This window comes from Grampus griseus (assembly GCF_964374135.1).
Source record: "Grampus griseus genome assembly, chromosome: 2".
In the NCBI taxonomy this organism is placed as follows: domain Eukaryota; kingdom Metazoa; phylum Chordata; class Mammalia; order Artiodactyla; family Delphinidae; genus Grampus; species Grampus griseus.
This window is the reverse complement of record NC_139018.1, coordinates 14997575-15022475: the sequence shown is the minus strand read 5'-3', so window position 1 is coordinate 15022475 and position 24901 is coordinate 14997575. Positions and strand designations below refer to the sequence as shown.

Below are 24901 nucleotides of genomic sequence, written 5' to 3'. Positions count from 1 at the left end.
CGAGATGGTATTGGAGAAACTGTTCTCATGTTTGTGTTTCTAAAGTCGGAGGGATAAGTGATAGGGTAAGAAAGCCTGAAGAGTAAGAGTATGACAACGACCGGCCGTACGGTCAACTCTCGGGATTTTTCTGGGACTGGCAGAGTACGCGGAGAGTTCGGTTGCCAGGCAACCGGTCCTCCTCTGGGTGGGTGGAGGACCCCAGTTGCAGGTGTCTAAGTCACTGCCTCTTACTTTAGCCACGGTTCCTTCTTCCAGAAAATTAATGAAATATGTAGTCTTTAAAAGTATATGATTTTTAAAGCCAAGGTTTGGCAGTCCTATAGCTGAGTTCTACTCGAGGTGGGTTTTCTTTTTCCTATTCTCAGGCGCGACGCGGGGCGCCTCTCTGGCAAGGCCCCTGCCCCCGCGCGTTGCCGGGCAGGGGTGGACGCCGCCTGCTCCTCGCCCCCCGCCCTCCCTGAGCCTGGCCCTGGTCTTTCTCGGAGCCGCCATGGGCTCGGAGATGGATCCGCTGCTCCTGGCCTGGAGCTATTTTAGGCGCAGGAAGTTCCAGCTCTGCGCCGATCTGTGCACGCAGATGCTGGAGAAGTCCCCTTATGACCAGGTACAGGCCGGACCCCGTCAGCTCTGTGGATCCCGGCAATAAGGCTGAGGGCTCTGGGGGATTCCCAGGTCCCCGGGAGGGGTCTCCAGGGAAGAAGGCGCAGGGCGAGGTTGACCTTGTGGTCAGCACAGGCACCTGGAGCGAGACCCCCTGGAGCCTTGGCCGGTGGGTCCTTGCCCGCGGGACCCACGAGTGCTGTGCCACGACCGCCCCCTCCTCAAACTTCAGCAGACCCTTTCCTTCAAACGTCGCTTAAAGGAACAATTTGGTGACGAACTTTGTTAGTTCCTTTATACTTGCATGCGGATGGGCTCTTAAGCTCGCTGCACGTACGGTATTGATTTCTAAAACCATTATGTATAAACATAAAGATCTGTAACTTCCCACTCCCTGTTGAAATAGCTGCCTTTTTTTCTTTTGATCAAACGTGTAATCCTTCTGGTTCATCTTAAGACTGTTGTCCAAGAGTGGGGAACCTTCGATGCTGGGGCTTGAGTGCAACTTGAGGCAAATAATGCAAATTAGAGGAATGAGAATCTAGGAGAGGATAAGATACATTCATTATTAGGAGGGAGGGATGGGAAAAAAGTTCCTGTAAAAGAAGGAAAGATGGCATTGATTATAGTAGTTTATTTAGGGTTTCTTAAATAAAGTATAATATTAAATATAGTGAGTGAAAAGGCTTTTATGCTAGGTATAAGAGAGGTACAACTCTGGGGGTCAGGTAGTTCCTGGAAGAGACGAAAAAGGGAGAGCAGAACTCTGGTAGTTTGTGAGTACGTCTATTAAATGCAGAACGTACCCATGTAGTTATAGTTTCCCAGCTTTTCTTCTAGTGGTGTTGCCTTGGAGATGTTAGAAAAAAAAGGAAAATTGAGGGGGAGTTCCGTAAACTGAGGCGTGAAAACTGTCACTAGGCTCTGCCTTAGTGCCCAGCAAATGGATTGAGGATAACCTATTAAAGTGAATCTTTTGGCCTTCAGATAGATAGCACATCTCCCACAGAGCAATCTGTGTTAGTAGGAATGCTAAACTAGGTTGTGCTTGTGTTAGGTCACATTGGTTAATAGGACTGCATTTCCATAGACAAGCACGCTTCCAGATATGTTTCCTGGCATTGTAGTCCCACAAATGCTGCTTAAAAAAAAAAAAAAAAAGGATTTCACCCTTAGATATGTTTGGGAACCACGACAAAATATGGACCCCTTTACATTTGTACAACCAAAGTTTGTTACAAACTAGTGATATACCAGACATTGTTCTATTTTTCCATTGAGTTAGGATAGTTTCCATTCTGTGTTCCAAAGAACAACAGTCCCAAGAGTGCTCAGTGAAAGAAAGTTTCCTCATTAAATGCATTTGGGAAATGTATATTCCCTACTTAGAGATTCGTACTAAAGGTTCTGAGGAGTTCTGCAGAAAGAAACTTTGCCTAATTTTGATGAATACAATAGTTCTGAAACTTATTTGATCACTGATTCCTTTTTTGGCAGTGGGCGAGGCTCAGATATCTTTGTTGTTATCATCCTAGGGAGATGTTGTCACATTAGGAAATGTGTTATAGGCAAAGCAGCAGGGTTTTTATTAATGGTTAAGACCTTATAATCTTTTTTAAACCATTTTTAACCATTGAAGTACAGTTAATTTACAATGTTGTATTAGTTTCAGGTGTACAGCGAAGCAATTCAGTTATACATACATATATTCTTTTTCAGGTTTTCTATTATAGGTTATTACAAGATATTGAATATAGTTCCCTGTGCTATACAGTAGGTTCTTGTTGGTTATCTATTTTATATATAGTAGTGTGTATATGTTAATCCCCAACTGCTAATCTATCCACCACCACCCCCCCCCCCCGCACCCTGCTATCCCCTTTGGTAACCATAGTTTGTTTTCCATGTCTCTAATCTTAATGATGTAATCATAGTGACATTCAGTACTGCAATTCAGGTTTAGTTTGTGCTAGACACTGTGATCAGGAGTTTACAGTGTTCAATGACCTTTTATTGAGTGCTTACTACTTGCCAGGGATATATTCTATAAATTATGTGTATTTCTTTGCTTAGAATAACCTTGCAAAGTATGTAACAAAGATAATAGGTAACATTTATTGAGTATTTACTCTGTGTCAGGCTTGATTCAGAGGGTTTTATATGTTATCTCATTTAATCCTCAGCTATTTTAGGAAGTTGGTACTATTTCCCCCATTTTACAGATAGAGCACACTGAGGCACATGGTGAAGTAATTTGTCCAAAGGTACAAAGCTGGTAAGCCCATACCCTTTGTCTATCCTGTGCTGCTTCTTTGGTGCTTATGTAGCCTAATTTTTCAAAACTCTGTGTTTCTGAACTTCTTCCAGTACATTTTCCCATGTGCTGTTCCTTTTTCAAGATTTTTAGCTAAATGGGAATTTGACATATCTGTGTACTTGGATTAAAGGCTCTGAGAAGTCCTGAAGGAAGGTAACCTGCCTAATTTTGATTAAGACAGTATTCTGAAACTTACTCGACCGCTGACTGATTCCTTTTTTGGGGGAGAGGTACAAATTTATCCTGGGGAGATGTTGTCACTTTGGGAACTGCATAGGCAAAGCATCAGCGTTTCTATTAATGGTTAAGAAGGAGCTGTAGCGGAGATCTTGACCCCTTTCCTTGTACCTAGGGAGAACAGGGTGAACAAATTAAGAACTTCATTTAAAGTCTCCAAAATTAACAGCTAAACAAGGTAGTAACTTGGATCTTTTTATTTGGCCTCTTATATAGTTCCCTTTAGGCCTTGCTGGCCCTCTTGGAAAATTAAGACTTGTTACAGGGAATGGTTAGTGGATCTGACTTTGAGAATGGTGGTGAAGAATAAAAGATACAGGATCATACTGGGAAATATTGCTGTTGTCATTGGTTAACCATCTGACATGGTTAAGATCATTATGGCAACAGATCTTGTTAAGTCCTGGCCTCTTCCACTGTCCTATTTATTGTGGATTTGAAATAATACTTCGTAATGTGATACAAAATTAATTTTAATATCCTAGAAATGTTTTTTTTAATGTAATTCTTTGTTACTGTTTTACTGTTATAAGCAGGGGTTGATATGTTTAGCTCCTACAAATATCAAAGGCTGCCGAGGAGAATCTACCAGATCTAGAAGAAATTTATGACATTTTTTCCCTTTCTAATCCTTTTTATTTGTTATGCTGAGATAGTTTATTTAAGGAGGAACTATATATATTGTCAGAATGACGAGTAGCACTTCACCAGGAACATAAGTTTTGTTTTGTTTTGTTTTTTTGCGGTACGCGGGCCTCTCACTGTTGTGGCCTCTCCCGTTGCAGAGCACAGGCTCCCGATGCGCAGGCTCAGCGGCCATGGCTCATGGGCCCAGCCTCTCTGCAGCATGTGGGATCTTCCGGCACTGAGGCACGAACCCGTGTCCCCTGTATTGGCAGGCGGACTCTCAACCACTGTGTCACCAGGGAATCCCGGAACAGAAGTTTTAACTTGATGTTACCTTACCAAACCGGCCTTTGGATTCCTGGTTAGGGCCTCTGAAAAGTTTACATGGCTCACTCCTGTTAGTTATTCTTTGATCCAGCCTTTAAACACTGCGCTTTTTCTCTGTATGCTTCTCTTAGCACCGATTTGTGCATTTTGTATCCAAGTGTTATTTCATTTTGGAAATATTTTCCATTATGATTTCCCCAAGCTTAAAGCAATCCTGCTTTTTTCTTAATTAATTAAAAAGAATTTAAATATTTATGTTAGAGTGCTGATGCATTTAATGAGGAGCTTCAGGAAGCTTTAGGAGGTTCCTTTGATTAAAAGCTTGAAAATTCTCATTCTTTTTCTTAGAATATGAGTCCAGGATGGCAGATCTGTATGGAATGGCACAGAATCTGGCACACAGGTGCCGTCATTATGTATTTTGCTGAATGAGTGCCTTGATCATATTCATATATGCACCTGGATGGTGTTATTTATGTGTGCCAACTTCCACTCTGTTTATGGAGATCACCCTAATTGCCTGGTGGTCTTTGCTTCTCCCTGCCCCCCATCCTAATTCTCAGCACCATAGGTTCTTATATGTATTCACCTTTTCATACATATGTAATTGCATTATGGACATTCTTTTTTTTTTTTTTTTTTTTGCGGTACGCGGGCCTCTCACTGCTGTGGCCTCTCCCGTTGTGGAGCACAGGCTCCGGACGTGCAGGCCCAGCGGCCATGGCTCACGGGCCCAGCCTCTCCGCGGCATGTGGGATCCTCCCGGACCGGGGCACGAACCCACGTCCCCCGCATCGGCAGGCGGACTCCCAACCACTGCGCCACCAGGGAAGCCCTCATTATGGACATTCTTAATTCATTTCTTATCTCGAGGGTCAGTTTTTTTTTTTTTTAAATCCGTTGAGCAAATTCTTCCTGGATCCCTCCAGGAGAGTGTTTCTGATAGTCATTATCATCATTGGTATTTCTTCACAACGCTCTTGTTTCAGTGGAGGAAGTTAATTGGAGAGACTAGCCATCTATGAAAAGCTAACGGTAATGTGATCAGAGCAGAGGCAGATGACTCTCAGCCCCTGCGGTTTCCCTGGTTTATCTTCATGTACCCCTTTAGCCTCATGGGCTTTTTTTTTTGAGGCTTCTACATTTTAAAGTAGAATATTTTTCCTCTGCAGCTTCTTGAATTACCATTCCTGTGCCACGCAACTGATTTGATTACAAATGAGTGACTTTGAAGCAGTGCCTGGACACATGGAAGAGAAAGGAAATTAAAATATTTCTCCTGAGTGCCAAATGGATTCATTTTGCTCTTGCTTTTTTTTTTTCTAGAACAAAAATAGCTTTTGTTTTTTATGTTAATATTCACTTTGGGTTTTGCTTATTTTTCTCCCAGATGAGGAGAACCTCTCTAAAGTGATTTGCTATTTGCTAATCTTTTTATAAGCTGGTCCAGGGAGCTTCAAAAAGACGTTTTGGTGGTGATACATTAACCTTTTGGAATGAAGCCCACCTCTAAGACTATTTCTTCTACGTTTAGTTCTCCTTTAAGAGATACGATTTTGGTATAGTATCATCAAAAATATTTAATTAGTGCCTTGTATTTTCTGTTAGGACATGTGGATTTTATTTAGTTTTGATTCTTGCCAAAGTCAGAGTAGTCAGGTTGGCTGGAGAGGTATGATATACTATGGACCAGCTTGTTTCCTTAGCGTTACACAATTTTATTTGGATACGGGAGGACTGAAGGTTAGGTTGAAGGTAATAACATGATGTTTGGGAAGGGTTCCTGAAAAAGATGGATTCTGAACTGCTTTTCCCAGATGCAGAATGGTGTGAAACAGAGGGCAGGGTCTGTAAGCCTGAAGGACATTAAAGTTCTGATCAGTTAAGAATAAAGAAGGATAACTGGTTAATTCATCATCGTAGTTTCCCCATTTGACAAAAGACAGTAGGAACAATCAATTCATAGAGAAGTGCTATCTTTTTTCAAAGTTTTCTCTAAATCGTGACTAGAAAAGTGGTTAAAAGTTAAAAGACATAAAAGAGAGAAATGCAAAATGGCCTTCCATGCAGCAACATGACCTAGAGGGAATGCTTGCTTTTACGGCTCATGTCGGTCATCCTGATTAGTTGCTTAATCTGATTACTGTTCTTTGTGTTCCATATGTCAGATTCATGGCTTTAAAAGCAGCCCCGATTTTAGCTCCAGTATAATTCAACAGTTCATAAAACATAGAGGTAGTCGTTGATTTTTTTTTAAAGTTAATATACTTTTCTTAATGAGGTAGATTGCTGATAGATTTTTAAATTGTTAAAATCTGTGATTCTGTGAGTGGGAGGGTTAGCTGTTTATCGGAATGGGGGTAATTCACATTTTTCTTGCCACCCGCAATCTCTGCTTATAATGAGAGAGGAGGGGGTTATTACTGTCAATGGTTTGAAGGTGGAGAAAAGGCTGAAAGCCACTGGCTTAGATGAAAGGTCGAAAAGCAGGGGTCCCCAATGAGCTGTATGTTAGTAGTTGGTTGAGACAATGATCTGGTGATCCAAGCCAAATAAACATCTTTCTGTATGATTATCTAATTTATTTCCTCATTGGGGCCATGGAGACTTATAACCAGGCATTCTTTTGATTCTGTACTCTGCAGAGCAGTTCATGTTGCTGAATTTTAAAGATTACATTCCCACTTGGCTCCTTGGTCACTAGATTTCCCTAAACCTTCTGAAATCCATTCATTTCTCTGTTCTCTTACATTCTTTTCCTTCCTGTTTTTGCTAAATTCTGAATAATGACTCTGTAGTTTAAGAGCAGAGTTGGGCAGACTCATTAGCCAGAGTAAGTATTGGTGGCAATTTGGAAGTTGCATTCAGAATCATCTGGAGATTTAATTCCCTAAAGTAATAGCAACAACCTAAGAGAAAGCTATGCCCTAGGGAGGAAGGAAGGAAGCAAACTACTGTGAATTGAAGTTTATGCTGGTGAGTTTTTGCTGGTTCTAGGCAGTGCCACTCTACTTTCCCTGTCTTCTTACTTTCACGGAGATTCAAAGGGAAGTTTTAATTTGATGTGCCATAACTGGGAGTCAGTTCTGAGTTCTGAAAAAGGAAGTAATAGAGAGTTGGGTGCTTTTCTGTTCATTATGTACATGTATTTATGTAGAAATTCTGTGTGGTTAATACTTCTTGTTGAAAGTACTACCACCTTATACTTCATGAACTACTGTGGTATAAGAACTCTGAAAATTATGAAATAATCTTCAAGGTTTTATTTTTAAAGCTATCCTATAAAGTAGGCACTATTGCTCTAATTTGAGAGGAGGACTGGGTAATGGAGGTTGTTCAAGGTCATGCAGCTAAGTGGCTCCCTGAGGATCAAGCCCAGGTTTTCTGACTCTAGGCCTGGGCCTGATGCTTTCTACTCAAACTATGCTGATAATACCCATGGAAATAATTTGCTAGACCAAGTGAACCTAACTTGTGGTTTCCTGTGTATGTGGATTAATTTAAATCATAAAAACTATAATTGAGAGAGACCCAGATGAAGGTCTTAGTGATTTAAAAATTAAATCACTAAATTTGGGCTTCCCTGGTGGCGCAGTGGTTGAGAGTCTGCCTGCCGATGCAGGGGACGCGGGTTCGTGCCCCGGTCTGGGAAGATCCCACATGCCATGGAGCGGCTGGGCCCGTGAGCCAGGGCCGCTGAGCCTGCGCGTCCGGAGCCTGTGCTCCGCAACGGGAGAGGCCACAACAGTGAGAGGCTCGCGTACTGCAAAAAACAAAAACAAAAACAAAATCACTAAATTTGCCCTGTCTCTAAATTAAAATATCCTGACTCTTTCCTCCATCGTTCTGCTGCTCCTGGTGGATCTCCAGACCAGCCATACCTGGCCTTGGTCTTCCCGCACTCTACAGTAGTCTGCGTTCCGACCTTGCTGTGGTCTCGTATGTAAAGCAAAGTGCATGCTCTTGACTGAGAGTGTCTAGGTTCAAATACTGCCTGCACACTTTGACCTCAGAGTTATCCGTAAAATGGCCATGATAACATACCTACCTCAAAGGGTTGTTGTGAGGGTTAAGTTCATTAACACATGCTAAGTGATCAAAAAAGTGAGCTGCTATTATCTCTAGTTAGCTAGAGATATTTGCAGGTGGGATTCTGTCGTATTTTTCTGAAAGGATTGTTGGTAATCTGGAGAGCATCTGTGAGGAAAGTGTCCAGTGAAATTGATGATAAAATGATGTGGAATATACTTCATAGATCATTGGTACACACTCATTTCCAGAATAATCTCTCTTTTTACCCTGACTTCCTTATCTCTCATGTTCTGCTTTTCTGTCGTCCATCTAAGTCATCTGTGATTGGTCCATGCTTGAGTATGGCATTTAACACATTGTACTGTAATTTATTTAATTATGTGCCTTCCCACATAGAATGTTTTCAGTGCCTCTCGGGGTTCCAGGGATGCCAGGAGAATGTTGTGGAATTAATGTATTCTCTGCCTACTCGTGGTTAAGCCTTGCCTCCATCTTCCATCCATACCACCTCACCGGTCCCTACACCTTTCCATCCTCTCCCTTCTCATTTTCTTCTCATTTCACATCAGGTCCCTAATGTTCTTTACCTGCCTGGTAAGTCGTAAGTGCAATCCTGCGGGGCAGGATGAGACACAGAGAGCATGAAGGCGTTCGTTGGTGAACAGAGCGCTCTGAGGCTGAGCTGCCGGGGTCAGTTTGGGCCACTGGAGGAATCTCCCTGCAGACTAACAAGCGTCCAGCATTTACTTACTCTCCGTGGCTCTGTCTCCTTTCACTGTTTTCCTTTTCAAACGCTGTCTACAATCACCTCTGGTAAACTTTTTTACCTGTTTCTATATGGAACTTATCTTGTATCTCTCCTACACTTTACCCTTCAATCCTGCCTTATGTATCCAACTCATTTTTTTTAATCTCCAAGGTGTACTGGCAAGAAAGAGCTCTGGCTTCTTTGTGTGACCTTGAGCAAATTACATGACATCCCTGAATTTGTTTACTGATCTGTAAAATGGATAATAACACTTACCTGCCTACCTGAAATGGTTGTTGTGGGACTCAAATGAGATAATGGGGGGTCATTTAGACACGTATACAAATAAATAGAAGAAAGAATAGAAGGGGTTATTCCTTCTGTCATCTCATTGCCTGTATCAGTGTATTTCTCTAAATATGGATTGTGGGATCTAGGAAATCTATTCTTTTTCCAGCTCTTTCTTCTGCACGCTGGCATTGAAAACCTCCAATTGCTGTGTCTTCTTAGTTGCTGTTTTGTGTTCTGTTCAGCTGATTGCCAAGTATTCTCTAACTCCCACCCCCTAGGACTCTCACTTTCTAGCTTAGTTTAGCCTTTTCCTCTCTTGTTGCTGCTGTGTGTCATGTGAAATTGCTTATCCTTGCTTGGTGACCAGATGGTTTACACATTGCTTGCACACATAATATATTCTTTAAAAAATATTTCGGGTATTCTTTTTGGATTTTAGAGCTGTAGAAAGCAAGGAAAGCAAGGATTTTTTTTCTTTCCTTTTTCTGTTTCTTAGTAGCTTTCCCAGTAAAACATGCTGCAGATTGAGCGTTCAGAGGCTGCTGACTGTAGATGTGAAAGTGTAGATCTTTTATAAATAAATTTGTTATAAATCTGTGTTTTTAACCAATGCATTTCTATTTAATTTTGGACAGAAAAAACCCCTGAGTTTATCAGCACCTGACCCTGATATATATTATATAGTCTATTTACAAAAATTTCTCGGAAGACATTGCAGTCAGAATTAATTTCTTATCTTTAGCCACTGATCCCATTATGTTTATGGGGAATCAAAGGGTTTATAGTATGTGGATTTTTCTCCTCCTCCTCAAGGGATTGAAGTCTGAATGCTTTAACCACCATGAACTTGTTTTTGAATATAAAAATAGCTTCCTTGGTATAGTTGTAAAATTATTTTTAATTCCTGAGATACTGTGAATTCATTAAATATGTAAAGATCTCTTCTCTGTGCTCTAAATGAGGTAACAGTAATTAGAATTTTCTGATCATAGAAAATTTAGCACTCTTCAGTGGATAGGGTGTTACTCGTACAGAACTTGTGAGGGCGCTTTTGGGGAAAGATTAAAGTTCATGTTTGGGTTTTTATTGAATGAGTTTGAGTCCACCTACAAATACTTGGTTGGTCATTAAGACTTTTAATTTTAGAAACTGTATTATCCTAAAAATGTTTACAACCTTCTTAATGCTTTCCAGGAACCAGATCCAGAATTGCCAGTGTCTCAGGTAAAGGTTTAGCTGCAACCTTTAGTTTAGAGAATAGTTTAATTACTATTGCTTAGTTGTTGCTATAGATTAGAAAATTTGCTGCCTATCTACTTGTGCTGTTATAAAATTAGCTATATCTATCAGTCATTCTGTAGATATAAACTATTATATTTCTAATACTTTGTGTCTATGGATGTAAAACTAGGGCACTCTACTCATTAAGACTTGTAGCTTAAATAGAAATGACCAATATTGACCTAGAGGATGAGAAAAATAAAGGCGGAGGCAAGGGGAGTCAGAGGCTTAGAAAGGGAGCCAAGATGTCAGGAGTGTCTGTGATGGATTGGATCATAGGTCTTGAGTAAAGAGTAGGCCGACTCCGCTTGGGAAGGTCTTGTTTTTAGAGAGAGGTGCCTGCCACTGTGAGGAAGAAAAGACTTGGCCAGACAGCCACATCTACCAAATGAACTTTGTTAGACATGAGAGGTGGCCAGAGAGACCTGCTAACTGCATGAGACAGTAGATGAGTGGAAAGGGAACCCAGGAAGAGGAGGTCTGGTTAGGGGGCCTCCTGGCCAGTGAAGCTTTTAGCCCAAGAGTGTTTCCAGTAAGTCTGGGAATAAGGAGAAGGGACGAGAGAGATGTAAATCAGAGAACTTAAATATTGTCAGGGATTTGCCCTGCCAAGCAAGAGTGAATTTTAAGTGTTTTTTAGATAAATAAACAATTTGAACCTCATGGGGTTTACATGTGTAATTATCAGACCTTTTAGAAGAAAGTAGTATGCAAAATACTCTGATGGAGGCCTGTGCAGTTTCAAACAAACATGGTAAATAGGTTAAAATGTAGTACTCTGTTCTTTAAAAGGATGACATTTGTCACTGGAATGTTCATAATCATGATTTCCAAATTGATAGAGGGTGGAAAACTATTTTTTGTATAATACATGTACAAGTCATAAGAATCACCTAAGGTATAAAGAGAGTAAGTAATGTGCCTTTTGTTTTCAGTAATTTTGGAAGATTTTGATTAAAGTTAAAATTAAATTGAAACATCAATAATTTGCATTGTTGGTATGGTTTGAAAACTTTCAATGGTATTTGAAAGTTTCCGACCAGCACAGGGACTTCATGAAGGACCTGTATTTGACATGTCCTGCTCTGTTACTATAGACTTAATTGGATAGTGATCTAAAAGAATCAGAAGGGAACAAGGCTGACTGGATTCTTTTGAGCTCACTATTCACACTTTTTGCCTTTCCTCTTTTGCAGGTTTTTATCACTTCAAGATAAATGAGGCTTTACAATAGCAATTCAACATTTTGTGCCTAAATTTTCATTTTCATAGAGTAGGCAGAGTGTCACATGTTACTGATTCTCATGATGTCTAAATCAGGTTAGACAGACTGTTCTTTTGGTAGCTTTATTCTAAGAATAACTTAGTAAAATTGTTTCTTACCTGTCTTAAAAGGCTTTACATAGCCTTGCATTCTGTATTAAGAGGAACAAAACAGTGTAAACCTGCTTTGCTCAGTCAGTAGAGCTTTAACCTTTTAATTTGTCTATTTTTATCACTAAAATTGGATTACCCTCACAGAAGGTAGTACAGGGAAGTCAGTATTTTCCTGATGTTAGCTGGTAGATAGTTGCCTCAAGAGTAATGTCCTATATATAGACTAACTAAGCAGGTAAATGAGATGGGATTATGTTTCGCAGATAAAAAAGGAAATAATTGATGTGATGATTACTCATTTACATTGGGAGGATCTATGCTTTTCCCTTAAAAAAAATTCCTAAGCATCTATTATTTTTATCGATTTTACAGAACTTCCAATACGTAGGTATTCAAATTTATCTACATAAACTGCATGACCCTGTCATTTATTAACAACTTAAGTACTTCTGACTTCAGTTTATAGTTTTATTCAGATTCAAGTGGCAGTGTAGGGTTACCAATTTGCTTTGTTATGCATTTTATTTTATTTTTAAAAATTTTTATTGGAGTGTAGTTGATTTACAATATTGTATGCATTTTATTTTAATCACTGATTAGTGTTGAACTTAAAAAAAATTTAAACAGGCAGAGGAATTTAGGGCTATAAAACATGCTTGGCTTGCCTCCAAAATAAAATGTTTTCATTAAAATTCCGAGAACTGTTCCTGTTGCCCAGAGCAGTTCTTTGAATACAATCTGATGTTTAATCAAGCAGTGATACATGATTTTCAAGGTCATTTTTTGTTAGGATAGAAGGAGGAAAGTCAGGAAAATTAATATTCTCAAATACTGATGAAATTTAAAATTAAGTAATGGTGCAAGTAGGTCTTATTGCAGATCTTTAAATATCAGAAATTCACCTCATTATTTCTGCTTCTTAATAATGAGGTTTTAGAAACTGAAACAAATATAGATTTACCTTTTTGAAAAAGTGAATTCTTATGGAATAAAATTTAAAAAAAAAGATCTTCCTATTTGGCTTCTGAAGCATATATTCATTTGGTTGGGAGAGAATAGTGGATTTACATTCCTATGTTTTGCTTAGCCTGATGTAAAATAATTTGCACCTTCTTAATATTTGAGGGGTTAGTAGAAGGATAGAAGTCAAGAAGCATGATGGATTGGACTATGAGATAACAGAATGGGTATGAAAATAGTTTAAAAAATATGTGCATGGATAATTAATATCCAACTGTATAAATGATACTATAATAATAAAAACTTGACTTTTAGAGAGTCAATTTAACTAGGACTCCAAATCATACTCCTGAAGCTTTATTAACTCCTCATCATGGCACACAGGTGGCATACAGGATCCCTCACTGGCCCCTGCCTTTTTCTCCAGCTTCTTCTCAAGCAGCTTCTCCTCAGCTGAACCTGATTCTTCTACCACACTCTTGTTTCTCCATATGAGCCCTCAAGCTGGCCTTCCTTTGCCCTATGCACTCTACCTGGCACGCACTCTCCTGTCTTGGCCGTGGGGCAAACTCTCCTTTACCTTTTCTTCCACCCCAAGGCAGCTGCGTGCCTTTCTTTGTCCTTCTATAGCATGTTCCAGGTTTTCGTTTTTACACTTTCCCCATAACACTGAAATTCTTATGAGCTAGAACTTGGGCTGTGACTTACGCATCTCTGTTCCCAGGACCCGGCATGCAGTAGGTGCTTCCTGGGAATATGGGAATGAACTAGTGAAGCCCACATCCTGTTTTACTGTGTGAACAGAAAATGCTGCCGTCCTTCCTCCTGTCCACCAGAGGTGCTCAGCAAAGAATATGCCCTTTTGAAAAATTAAAGCCATCAGATACTTGCAGGGCAATAGGAACTGTGAGGACTTAAATCAGGATTACTTATTTCCATCTTTAAAGTTAAATTAAACCGTTAGTCCAAGCCAGTGATGAGTGACGACTTCCTTGACCCCTGAGAATAGCTGTATCAATCTGGCAACTTGCCTAGTCTTTGGTGGCTCCCACAGTTAGATGCAGTTCCAATTGGAACTGACTTTTTAAACAAACAAATTAGTTCTTTGGGTCCATATTCTTCTCATTCAATTGGGTTAAATTTACACATAACGTTTGAAATATTTTATTCTAAGTTATCTGTTAAGAATCCAGTAAACCTCAACCAGAAAAGTATAAGACAAAACCCCAATAATCTAATCAAATGTAATTTCACTTGAGGAACCTAAATATATTGTGAAGACAGCCTTCTTTTTTTTTTTTCCCTGTGGTAGGCTGTCTCTTGTGATGACAAGCTCTGTGGACAGCTGATACTATATATATCTTTTTTTTTCATTTCAACATTATTTTTTTAATTTATTTTTTTATACAGCAGGTTCTTATTAGTTATCCATTTTATACACATTAGTTGTATATATGTCAATCCCAATCTCCCAATTCATCCCACCACCACCCTTCCCCTCCCCCCTCCCGCCCTCCCCCCACCACTTTCCCCCCCTTGGTGTCCATACGTTTGTTCTCTACATCTGTGTCTCCATTTCTGCCCTGCACATTCAATCCCCTCTTGGCATCTGCTTCTGGGAGGACCTGGACTCACACAGGGGAGATAATACCTCATGGTGAGGACCAAAGGCAACAATGTAATTTCCTTTTGTTCCCATTAAAAGGAAAGCATGAAGACTTTTAAAAATTCTTTTTCTTTAAAAATTTTTAAAAATATACATTCCAATTACTTTAGCCCACAAAAGGATCTCTGCCTTCTAATTCTTGTAAAACCATTTTCCATGTAGCTCATTTGTCACATATCATGCATTGCTTTGCCTTGTTATTTAATCCAGTAGGTGATACGTTCAGGAAAATTAGGATCCATGTCTTTATCTTCTCGCATTTCCTTCTCAGAACCTAGCCCAGTGCTACATAAGTAGGAGGTGCTCAATAAATACACGCTGATGCTTCAGTGCATCTCGATATCCTTATGTGAGGACTCTCTGGTCCTCTTGTAGCCTCCATCTGTTCCTCCCTCAGTCCCTTGCCTTCATGCAGCATGCTTCACAGACAGATTCCTAGTATGATGAGGCCTAACCCCTTTCCAGATTTCCCTTGCTGCTGCTCCCCCTGTAGTATAGAGTCGGTCCTATACTGCTGCCTCAAGGGTTGCCTTCTCCCCAAATCTGCCACAGGACACCAAGCTTTATTGCTCTCTGCTTCTATTGAAGCAGAACGGTAAACTTTTCTGATAAAGCAGTTTTAAATATTTCACAAGGTATTTAATCGTGCACACCTTTACGTCTAATTTCTCAGGGTAAAGCAAAGCTGATTAGATATTTTCTAGGTTCCTTAATTACCTTTCCATTTTTTCCCCCACTTTCTAGCAGGTTTACTAGCTGATCTACTGGCTAGATCACAAAGCAACCAAGATTGTGTTGATTAGTTATTGGGAAGTGGGAAAAATTAATCCTAGTTCAAGTTAACATTTTTGGAATACCTATTGTGTACACAAACCATAGGTGTGATGGAAAATTCAAAAGTGAACAAGGTAAAAAAGCTTGTGTTCTGGGGGAAGGGAGGGCAAACATATGCCCAAATAATTATAGTGTTGGTTGAATATAGTAAGTACATAATAATAGAAGTATAAAAGAAAGTGCTTTCTAAGAAAGACAAGAGGGAAGTAGGTTCAGAGTTAAACTATCAGGGAAGTCTTCACGAAGGACTTGGCCCTGAAGGAGAAAGGCAGAAAGAACACGTGGTTGTAGCTTTACTCATCTGTTTTCAAATTATTATTCTAGTAAAATTTTCTATAAAGATCTTTCACTTATAAAAAGGCATGTTAGAAGACTACTAGGTAATTACCACACTTTTGTTTACTAGGTAATTGATCTATTGATTGTTTCTTGATTAATAATGACCTTGTCTTCTTGTATTAGTTCCTGGACATAGCCCTTTAAATTAGTATCATGCATTAAGTATGGTAAACATGTTTGATAAAAAATTAGATAATAATAAAGGATGGCTGATTTCTATAGGCTATGCACTACTTCTAATGCAATTTAAGATATGCTTTATCTTATCTATGCTTTTTAGGCAGCCTGGATTTTAAAAGCACGAGCACTAACTGAAATGGTGTACATAGATGAAATTGATGTAGATCAGGAAGGAATTGCAGAAATGATACTGGATGAAAATGCTATTGCTCAGGTTCCACGTAAGTACTGGTTTTTCAGTTAAGTAAATGAAAAGCCATTAGGAGGAGGAATACTCTCTATGTGTACTTTTTTATAATAAAAATAAGACACATACATGAAGCACGTGTATGCATGAAAAAATATTACCTCTATTCTGCCTTATAGTACAAAGGCACAATTATATTATCTTGAACTTAAGGTGTGAGATTGATGTATAACTATTTTTCAGTAGAAGCTATATTATGCATTTTAAAATATTTTATGAAAAGGCATTCTATCTGAGCTGCTTATCTAATATACCAAAGATTGTTTATCTGAGAGTCTAAACACAGGAAGCATCCAAACAACAGAAGTGTTCTAAAAAAATGATAATTTGAAAACATCACTTCATTGTAATAATCGATGATTTGCTCTAATGCATGATGTGAGGTGATGGAGTGATTTGCTAGGCAGTGACTGTCCATCAGGATTGTCACAGTGGCCTAGTCCCAGCTTGCAGGTGTGCTGCTGTGAATGGTATTGGATGATTACCATGACGTATGGTATCTTGCTGGTAATTTGTTAGTTGTGACAGTTATCAGTCATTTATATATGTTTGGAAGGTAATAGCTGTTTCAATGCTTCAGTGGAAATTGAGAAAAAAAGTACATATGTTTCATGTTAAGATGTCTTTTTTCCCTATCATTTTGCTCTTTTGGAGTTAAAATATCTAAATTCCAAATATTGGGGGTAACTGATCTTTTATTGGGAGAAGAAGTTTGTATGAAAAATAAACTATGAGTATAGAACTGTCATTTTGATGTGTTGGAGCTTTGGAACCCGCCTGTCTTGAGTTTGAATGCTGGCTCTACTAACAGGTTGACCTGTTTATTTAAATCTCTAAGCCTTTGCTAAATGGGTTAGTACTACCTACCTTGCAGAATTAGTGTGGAGATTAAATGTAATAACAAAAGTAACATGACAGGTACTCAATAAATATTAATCTCAAACACATTTTTCTAGATACATTTCCTGTTACTAATGTCTTTTTCACCAGGCTAGCACATTTGTGAAAATTGCGTTAGTGGACAGTTTTTACAGATCAATAAATAATATACAAATTGAATTTGCCATCTCATCTTATAGGTCCTGGAACATCTCTGAAACTCCCTGGAACTAATCAGACAGGAGGGCCTAGTCCAGCTGTCAGGTATGTTCAGTATACTCCTGTTTCATTCCCTTTGCCACTAAATATTGACCGGGCTGCATGAGAATCTTCCTTTATTGATCTTCTTTGTATTTTAACAATTTACAATCTTCACAGGCCGATCACTCAAGCTGGAAGACCCATTACAGGTTTCCTTAGACCCAGCACACAAAGTGGAAGGCCAGGCACTATGGAACAGGCCATCAGAACACCCAGAACTGCCTACACAGCTCGCCCTATTACCAGCTCATCTGGAAGATTTGTCAGGCTGGGAACGGTAAATTCTGTCAGCTTTACCATAGCCTTGTATGACCAAAGTAATTTATGTTATGTTAATCATTTTTCACTATTTTTATAGTAGACAATTATATGGAAAATTTACTTGTGTTGGCTTTATAATTTTATGCACATTAAATTCAATTTGTTTTTCGAGAAAGTTTCAGATTTCTTGTTCTATCATTTTTCCCCATAGGCTTCCATGCTTACAAGTCCTGATGGACCTTTTATAAATTTATCTAGACTGAATTTAACAAAATATGCCCAGAAACCTAAATTGGCAAAGGTATGTACTTCAAATTATTTTATGTTATGAAGTAATGTTCAAAATGTTATCATAACATTACAGGAAATGGATAAAAATCTGTGAAGAAAAGACCTTGTCTTGATTGAAATGGAAATGTTTAATTATTCTAATATCTAAAATTTCTCTTAGTATTGAGTTAAGGAAAGTCAATCAGAAATAAAGCATATATACCATTATAATAGGAAATTCTTTTTCTCCTAATAAAGAACAGCAATTTATAACAAAGAAAGCAGATGTTACCCATTACCCACCATCTTTGGGTAATGAAGTTTAGGAGATCATCTGTATGTGTGTATATTTTTCTTTTTCAGCTTGGACTGTTCTCAGAAAAATAATTTTCTATCCTTGTAGGATTTTAGAACTGTCAAAAAGAAGATAAAAAAATGTTCTCTTTCTAATTAGTAATTAATCTGGCATCTCAATAAAGATTGCTTGAGCCAGACAGCAGCAAGCCAACTGCATTAGTACTTCTAACTATTAAATGCTCCTCTAAATTAAAGAGAAAGTGAGAGCAAGAGAAAAAGTGATAGGAGAGTGAGAAGGGAGAGGGAGAGGGAGAGAAAGGAGGATGTTCGTGACCTTTCCAGTACAGAAAAGTTTAGAGGTGAGCATGGAATAATGCAGAGCCAGGAGCAGTTAGCTTCTGGAAATTGGTGTAAGCCTAGCTCAGGTTTTTAGCTGTAATCTCTATGAATTCTGTGCATGAGTGCTGAGCTCATTCCTATTATTAGTTCTACTGGCGTTTAACATATTTAGTAAATATTAAACACTCTAGGGAAAATGAAAAAGGACACTAGCCATACAGACTTGAAATTTAAATCAGGGAAAGGAATGCCAGTTGGCAAACAAGGAATCAGACTATAAGAATGCCAATGATGTTTTTCTTTTTCTTTTTCTTTTTTAAAGTTTATTTATTTATTTACTTTTGGCTGTGTTGGGTCTTCATTTCTGTGCGAGGGCTTTCTCTAGTTGTGGTGAGCGAGGGTCACTCTTCATCGCAGTGCGCGGGCCTCTCACTGTCGTGGCCTCTCTTGTTGCGGAGCACAGGCTCCAGACGCACAGGCTCAGTAGTTGTGGCTCACAGGCCCAGTTGCTCCGCGGCATGTGGGATCTTCCCAGACCAGGGCTTGAACCCGTGTCCCCTGCATTGGCAGGCAGATTCTCAACCACTGTGCCACCAGGGAAGCCCCCCAATGATGTTTTTCTTAATTTCTTATTTGATAGCAACCCAGTCAACTTCATTTAGCAAAATCATAAAGTTTTACTTATTTCCCTTTCCTTTATGAGGAATATCTGATTCCTTATCTTTTTAGGCCATTTATTTGAGGTGGCTGAATGGCTACTTAATACCATTGTTGTTTTCTAACCAGGGAGTGTAGTCAGTAGAGGCATTTCCCTCAAATTAGGATGCTTCCAGGACAGACCTGGTCTATGTTACTAGATTTAGGTGAACTAGATTTTGCACTTATTTAGTGTGTTGTAGAAATAATGCCAGGTTTCTCTGTCTTTGGTCCCCAACTTGCCTTGACTTATCTGGACTCATTTCTAATATTGGCATATTGCTTGGGGTGGCTGGTGACTCCTTGACACTGCCTTGGGTGTTATAACATCCTTTTCATGGCAGTGGTAACACCAACTGCTCTCATAATTTTTTTTTTTTTTTAATAAGAGAACAAATGGAGGATTAGGAATAGTTTTCTAAAGAGGGCCTCATCCTGATTTCTTTTTTTGGTTGCCTTCAGGTCATCTCTGTTAATAATCTTGATATCTTTCAGGGGTGCTAGCCTCTTTGCAAGTATAAAATAATGGTGTTATGGACAAATGTAGTACCACCAAGAGGTAGTCTGGTAAATGCTTATTTATCCAGATAGGTTGGGGGCAGTATTAGAATAATGATTCTCAGCCCTGGCTGCACATAGAGGCATCTGCATATTAAGGAAAAACTCCCTACTTTACAGTTAAACTCTACTTTGTTTCAGAAAGAACTTCCAGATTTTCCCATGTCTAAAGTGTCATTATTAATATCATAATCACTGTATAATACATGCAGTTTTATGACAGTCCTAAAGTTGGTCTTTTCATTTGTCTCTTTCTGATAAAATAGTATGTGTAATATGAAAAAAATTGTTGAATTATTTGAGCTTTCCAGTTCGTATTCTGTGAAAACAGGAATCAGTTATAAGTAGCCTTATTTTAAAATGAATGGTTGTAACAAATGATGGATAGACCCTTTACTTATAAATCCCAGGCACTTTACAGTACTTTGTTATTTTGGTTCAATCTAGCTGCTGTCAAAATGGCCTTTGAGGGCTTCCCTGGTGGCGCAGTGGTTGAGAGTCCGCCTGCTGATGCAGGGGACACGGGTTCATGCCCCAGTCCGGGAAGATCCCACACGCTGTGGAGCGGCTGGGCCTGTGAGCCATGGCCGCTGAGCCTGCGCATCTGGAGCCTGTGCTCTGCAATGGGAGAGGCCACAACAGTGAGAGGCCCGCGTACCGCAAAAAAACCAAAAAAACCCCCAAAAAACAAAAAAAAATGGCCTTTGAGTTTTGATATGACAATAAAGTACTTTGTTAAAATAAAATCTAATGTATTTTTTTGCATTTTTTTCTTCACAGGCTTTGTTCGAGTATATCTTTCATCATGAAAATGATGTTAAGACTGTAAGTTTTGAATTTGCACTATTTTTAATGTGATTTTTATGACTTTGGGGATTTAGATTCTGAAATGTTCTATTTCTTACCTTATAAACAGATGGAATTATGAAGATTGGAGAATTACTGATACTTTCAAATCCACTGTCAGTTTCAGTAGGAAACTTTGTATAACTATAGAAGTCATAAGACTTGTGCCTGATCTATAGAGTAGTAGATCTCCACTAAAGGGCAAGATATAGATAATGGAGAATGCTGCGTAGTATGTTTGTGTTAAAGTTTATTTTTTATACTAATAGTTAGCATTGTTGATCCATTTTCTTCTTTGGTCCATATAGTGATTATAGGTTTACTAATACATGTATTTCTGGTCTCTTTGTAGTGTTCCCCATCTCCTCCCCTTTAACATTTTATGATAGAAAATTTCAAACATGTGCAAGTGGAGAGTATAATGAGCCTGTATCAACCATCACCCAGCTTCAACAATAATCAATAATCAGTCGTCTTGGTAGCCTTTCAACAGAGAATTTTAAGGTTACATGCTCAGGACTTCTCCATTTGTGTCATTTTTCAACATGCTAATATGCAAATGAGCAGTAACTTCACAAATCTTGTCCAATCAAATGTAGTTAATTCTACAGTGTCTAATGATAGTATTTTCTGTCATTTTCTTATTCAAGGAAAAAACCTTATATATTAAGTATTCAGGAAGACAAAAGCATTTTTCTCAATTGTGTTTTCTATGTGTCAACCATTATGTTATGTACTAGGAAAACTAATAAAAATATGATATTTGTTCCTGCCTCTACAAGCCATGTAATCTAGCTGAGGAAATAGAATTGACATAATGAAACAGTTAAAAAGGTAATTGCCGGAATGTGAAATTGGTACTGAAGATCAAGGGGAAAAATCAGGGGATAATATTAGTAAAAATCCATAAAATCAGTAGGATTTTTTGGAATGGATGGGAAAAAATGTAAAAGAAGGGTAAAAACATGAGCAAGGTACGGAAAGAGAAATAAATAAACCACATTCTCAAAAATGGGGGTGTCAGAGACATTTTAGAGAAAGAAGTGACAGAACGTGATCTAGATTTGGTATGGGAGACAAAGGAAAGACACAGCTCAAACTTGCCTCTTAAAGATGCTGGAAGAATGACCGTTTTACTAACAGAAATGGGATTATTAGGGAAGGACGTCAGTTTGTAAAGAAGCTGAATAATTCACTAGAAGGCATTTTTAGTTTGAAATTGTGAAAGGCTATCCAAGTGGAGATGTCACTGCATGTATTGGAAGCTGTGACACTAAAATATAGGGGTCCTGGGCCAGATACACAGAGTATGGGAGTTATCGATAATGAAGTGATAGTGGATGTGGTCACATCGAGAAAAGAGAAAACGAAGGTTGGGGCAACTGAGAAACCATGCACATTTCTGTAAATAAAAGTCAGTAATGCCATTTTCACTCAATATATAGCTGGTCAGAGGGTTTCAGGGTGATATATAAAATCATGTAGTTACACTGTCATTAAAAAGAAACATTCAAATACCATCCCATTTTATAAATGAGTAAATATTTGTAATTACTAGAGTATCATAAAGCTATATCCTGACTTTTTGAAGATTAATTCATTTATTGCAGAGACATTTATTCTTTCTTCCAACATATTTTGAGCCACTACAGTGTGCCAGGCACTGTTATAGGCCCTGAGATTACAGAGTGGAGCAAGCAGACAAAATCTCTGCTCTTTTGGAGATTACGTTCCGGTTGGGCAAGGAATAGAGACAGTTAGCAAACTTAAAAATATATAAAATGTCATGGGATAAGCAGTATAAAAATAAAGCAGGGAAACCAGGTAAGAGAATAGATGACATGGGGGAAGTTTGTCCTTTTATATGGGCTGGGAAGTGGTCAGTGAAGTCCACTCTGAAAAGACATTTAAACAGAGACCTGTATGAAGGGAGACAAACCATATGGTTAGGTGGAGGAAGAGCACGTAAATCAGAGAGAACTTTAACTGCGAAGGCCCTGAATATTAGCATTCTTGGATTGTTTAAGGAACAGTGAGGAGGCCACTGTGGCTGGAGTGAGGTCTTTGAAGGGGAAGAGTTGTAGTCAATGGGTTCAGAAAGTTGACAGATCATATGCTGTTTATAGGTCATAGTGATGATGTCTTTATTCATCTTGAAGATGTTGTTCTGCATCTTGGCATTTACATAATTTTGTTGAGGAATGTAGTTTCTTCAGCTACATTGAAAAAATAGAATTTGTTCTATGGAAAACTGTATTTCTGCCTTTGAGTTCTTAATAACTTCCTTCCTCTCCCTTCTTGGGGCAGCATTGGCAATGTTGACAAACTGAAGGGGCGTGTGGGTTGGTGATTCTGGAATCTTTATTTCCATATGCTCTTTAATTTCGTCATGCTGAAGTTGTCGCAACTCTAACAATAGTGAAAGGATGACTGTTTTTTAAACTTTAGAGATTGGAGCACTATTACTTAGGAAGGTCACTGGGATGCCCAGGTGGATGTATTCACAAACATGTTGTCGAGATCTGCCAAGGTTCCCTTATGGACTTTTATAAACTTACGCCTTTTATTTATGACCTTCTAGGTCTTTATTAATATCTAGATATCGGATTGATTGACTTATTCAAAGATCCTTAAATATAAGTATATAGTAATTTATTTTAAAAAACCAGGGAAGACTTTAAAGAAATATAGCTCTCTGTAACCTCTTTAAAATTTTAAAATGTTAATAGCTTTTAATTATGAATCTTATTACTATGACAGTTTTGTTTGGTTCTTAAGTTATTTTCAACGTAAGTCAGAAGTAAAGAATAGAATTAATTCAGTCAACAAATAATTCTTGAGGGCCTCTTAACCGCACAATGACATTGCAGAGCAACAGAGATGTGTTAAGAAGTGGATGCCTGTCCTCGGGGAATTTAGAGTCCATTTGAAATAGTCACAAGTGGTTTTGTCTAGTGTAGCCCCAGTCTTCAAATGAAGAGTGATCATTAATATGTAATTTTTTTGGCCATTTTTATTCTACATCAGTAATCATATTAATTTCCTTAATTGGTTTAGACAAACTTGTGGGTCCTACATAGGAACCATATCTGAAAGCAAAATCAGCAGCCTGTAATCAGCACTAGGTCTAATCTTGGAAAAATTAGAAGATGTAAAAAAAATTTAGAATGACATTTTTCTGAAAAATAGAAGGTCTGTTGTATTAAACATGAAAGTGAATCTGATCTATTCGCTGGAACAGGTCTTTTAAAGGATTAAGTTAAAATGAATATATTCAGATATTTACAATTTACTCCTGAACTGAGCTGATTGAAATATGGTTCTCTGGTATTTCCAGAGATAATGATAATTGAAATTATACTTTTTTTTCTGCATTTTTCACTTCCATTTTTACCTCTTGCTTGGGGAAAAAAAGAAAAATAAGCATATGAACATAGTGTGTAGTGTGCTTTTAATTTCCATAGCTTTCAAGTAGAGGTGTTGATTTTTCAAGTCCATTAGAACCTCAGCATGGTGACACCATTCATTTATAAATAGTTTGCATATTTAGAAGTCTCCCCTGGAGCGAGGGAAGATGGGGAACACAAGGAAAGTTATTTATTTTGCAGTAGGAGATTCAAGGAGCTCTTCTGGCATTCATTTCAGAAAAGCGTTAGTATTAAGAAATGGGCAATAATATGGGATGCATTCTGAGATTATAGAACTGAAAATCTAAGAGTTACTTTAACTGAGCTGTTGGATATCATCATGATGTTAACACTGACTAAAGAATAAAAGGTTTTCAACCTTAAGAGCAAGAATAACAAGTATTATTAAAAAATCGGAATTCTTTTTAAACTAATAACCTGAGTTTTTATTCACCAAATCTTTATATGAGCTTCAGATTTCTGTGAGCTTTGAATTTGTATAAAGATTGATTTACTTTCCTCTTTGTCCAAATGGTTTCCACTTTTTTGGTATAGAATCCTAATTCCTAATGAGATGTCTCTTGTCTGATCTTAAATAATCACTAGAAGGAACAAACTAGAAGACGTTAGAGAGAAAGGGATAAACACATGTAAAATGCAAAAGCAGTTAAGAAGATCCTTTTCAGTCTGCAGCGAAGGAAAGTCTGACCTTTAGAATTACTGGCATGCGAGGTAATGTCAGAATAATGGAATGATGGTTGTTAAAAGACGGCGGTTACCCAAGTACCCCAGCTCCTTTCACTCTTCTTCATGACCCTGTTTTCAAACCTTTTTCTATCTGCATACTTGATCTTTCTTTATTTCTCTACACCTGTCGTTAAAGTGGGGCCTGCAGTTGGGCCTGCCTTACGTGGTAAAGGCTTGACTCCTACTGGGTTTGGAGGCATTTTGGTTGGGAGAGGGTAAAAACTGACGGATTTTTAAATACCATTTTCGTACCTTGTATATTAAAATTGTATTC

The 24901-nt window shown here is 38.4% G+C and overlaps 1 protein-coding gene across 3 annotated transcripts in view; it reads left to right on the top strand.

Annotated features, from left to right (window-relative positions):
• The first annotated feature begins 480 nt into the window (after nt 1-480).
• TTC8 (tetratricopeptide repeat domain 8) overlaps nt 481-24901 on the top strand; it is a 50876-nt gene continuing 26455 nt past the window's right edge. Inside the window, exons 1-7 of one of the 3 annotated variants that reach the window (XM_082648696.1) lie at nt 484-607; nt 10377-10406; nt 15920-16040; nt 17146-17209; nt 17324-17483; nt 17679-17768; nt 20408-20452. In XM_082648696.1, coding sequence (XP_082504822.1) covers nt 494-607; nt 10377-10406; nt 15920-16040; nt 17146-17209; nt 17324-17483; nt 17679-17768; nt 20408-20452 — 624 coding nt within the window. In that variant the 5' untranslated portion in view covers nt 484-493. Of the gene's footprint in view, nt 608-10376; nt 10407-15919; nt 16041-17145; nt 17210-17323; nt 17484-17678; nt 17769-20407; nt 20453-24901 lie in introns of all 3 variants that reach the window. The other 2 variants (XM_082648697.1, XM_082648698.1) reach the window with 2 other exon arrangements.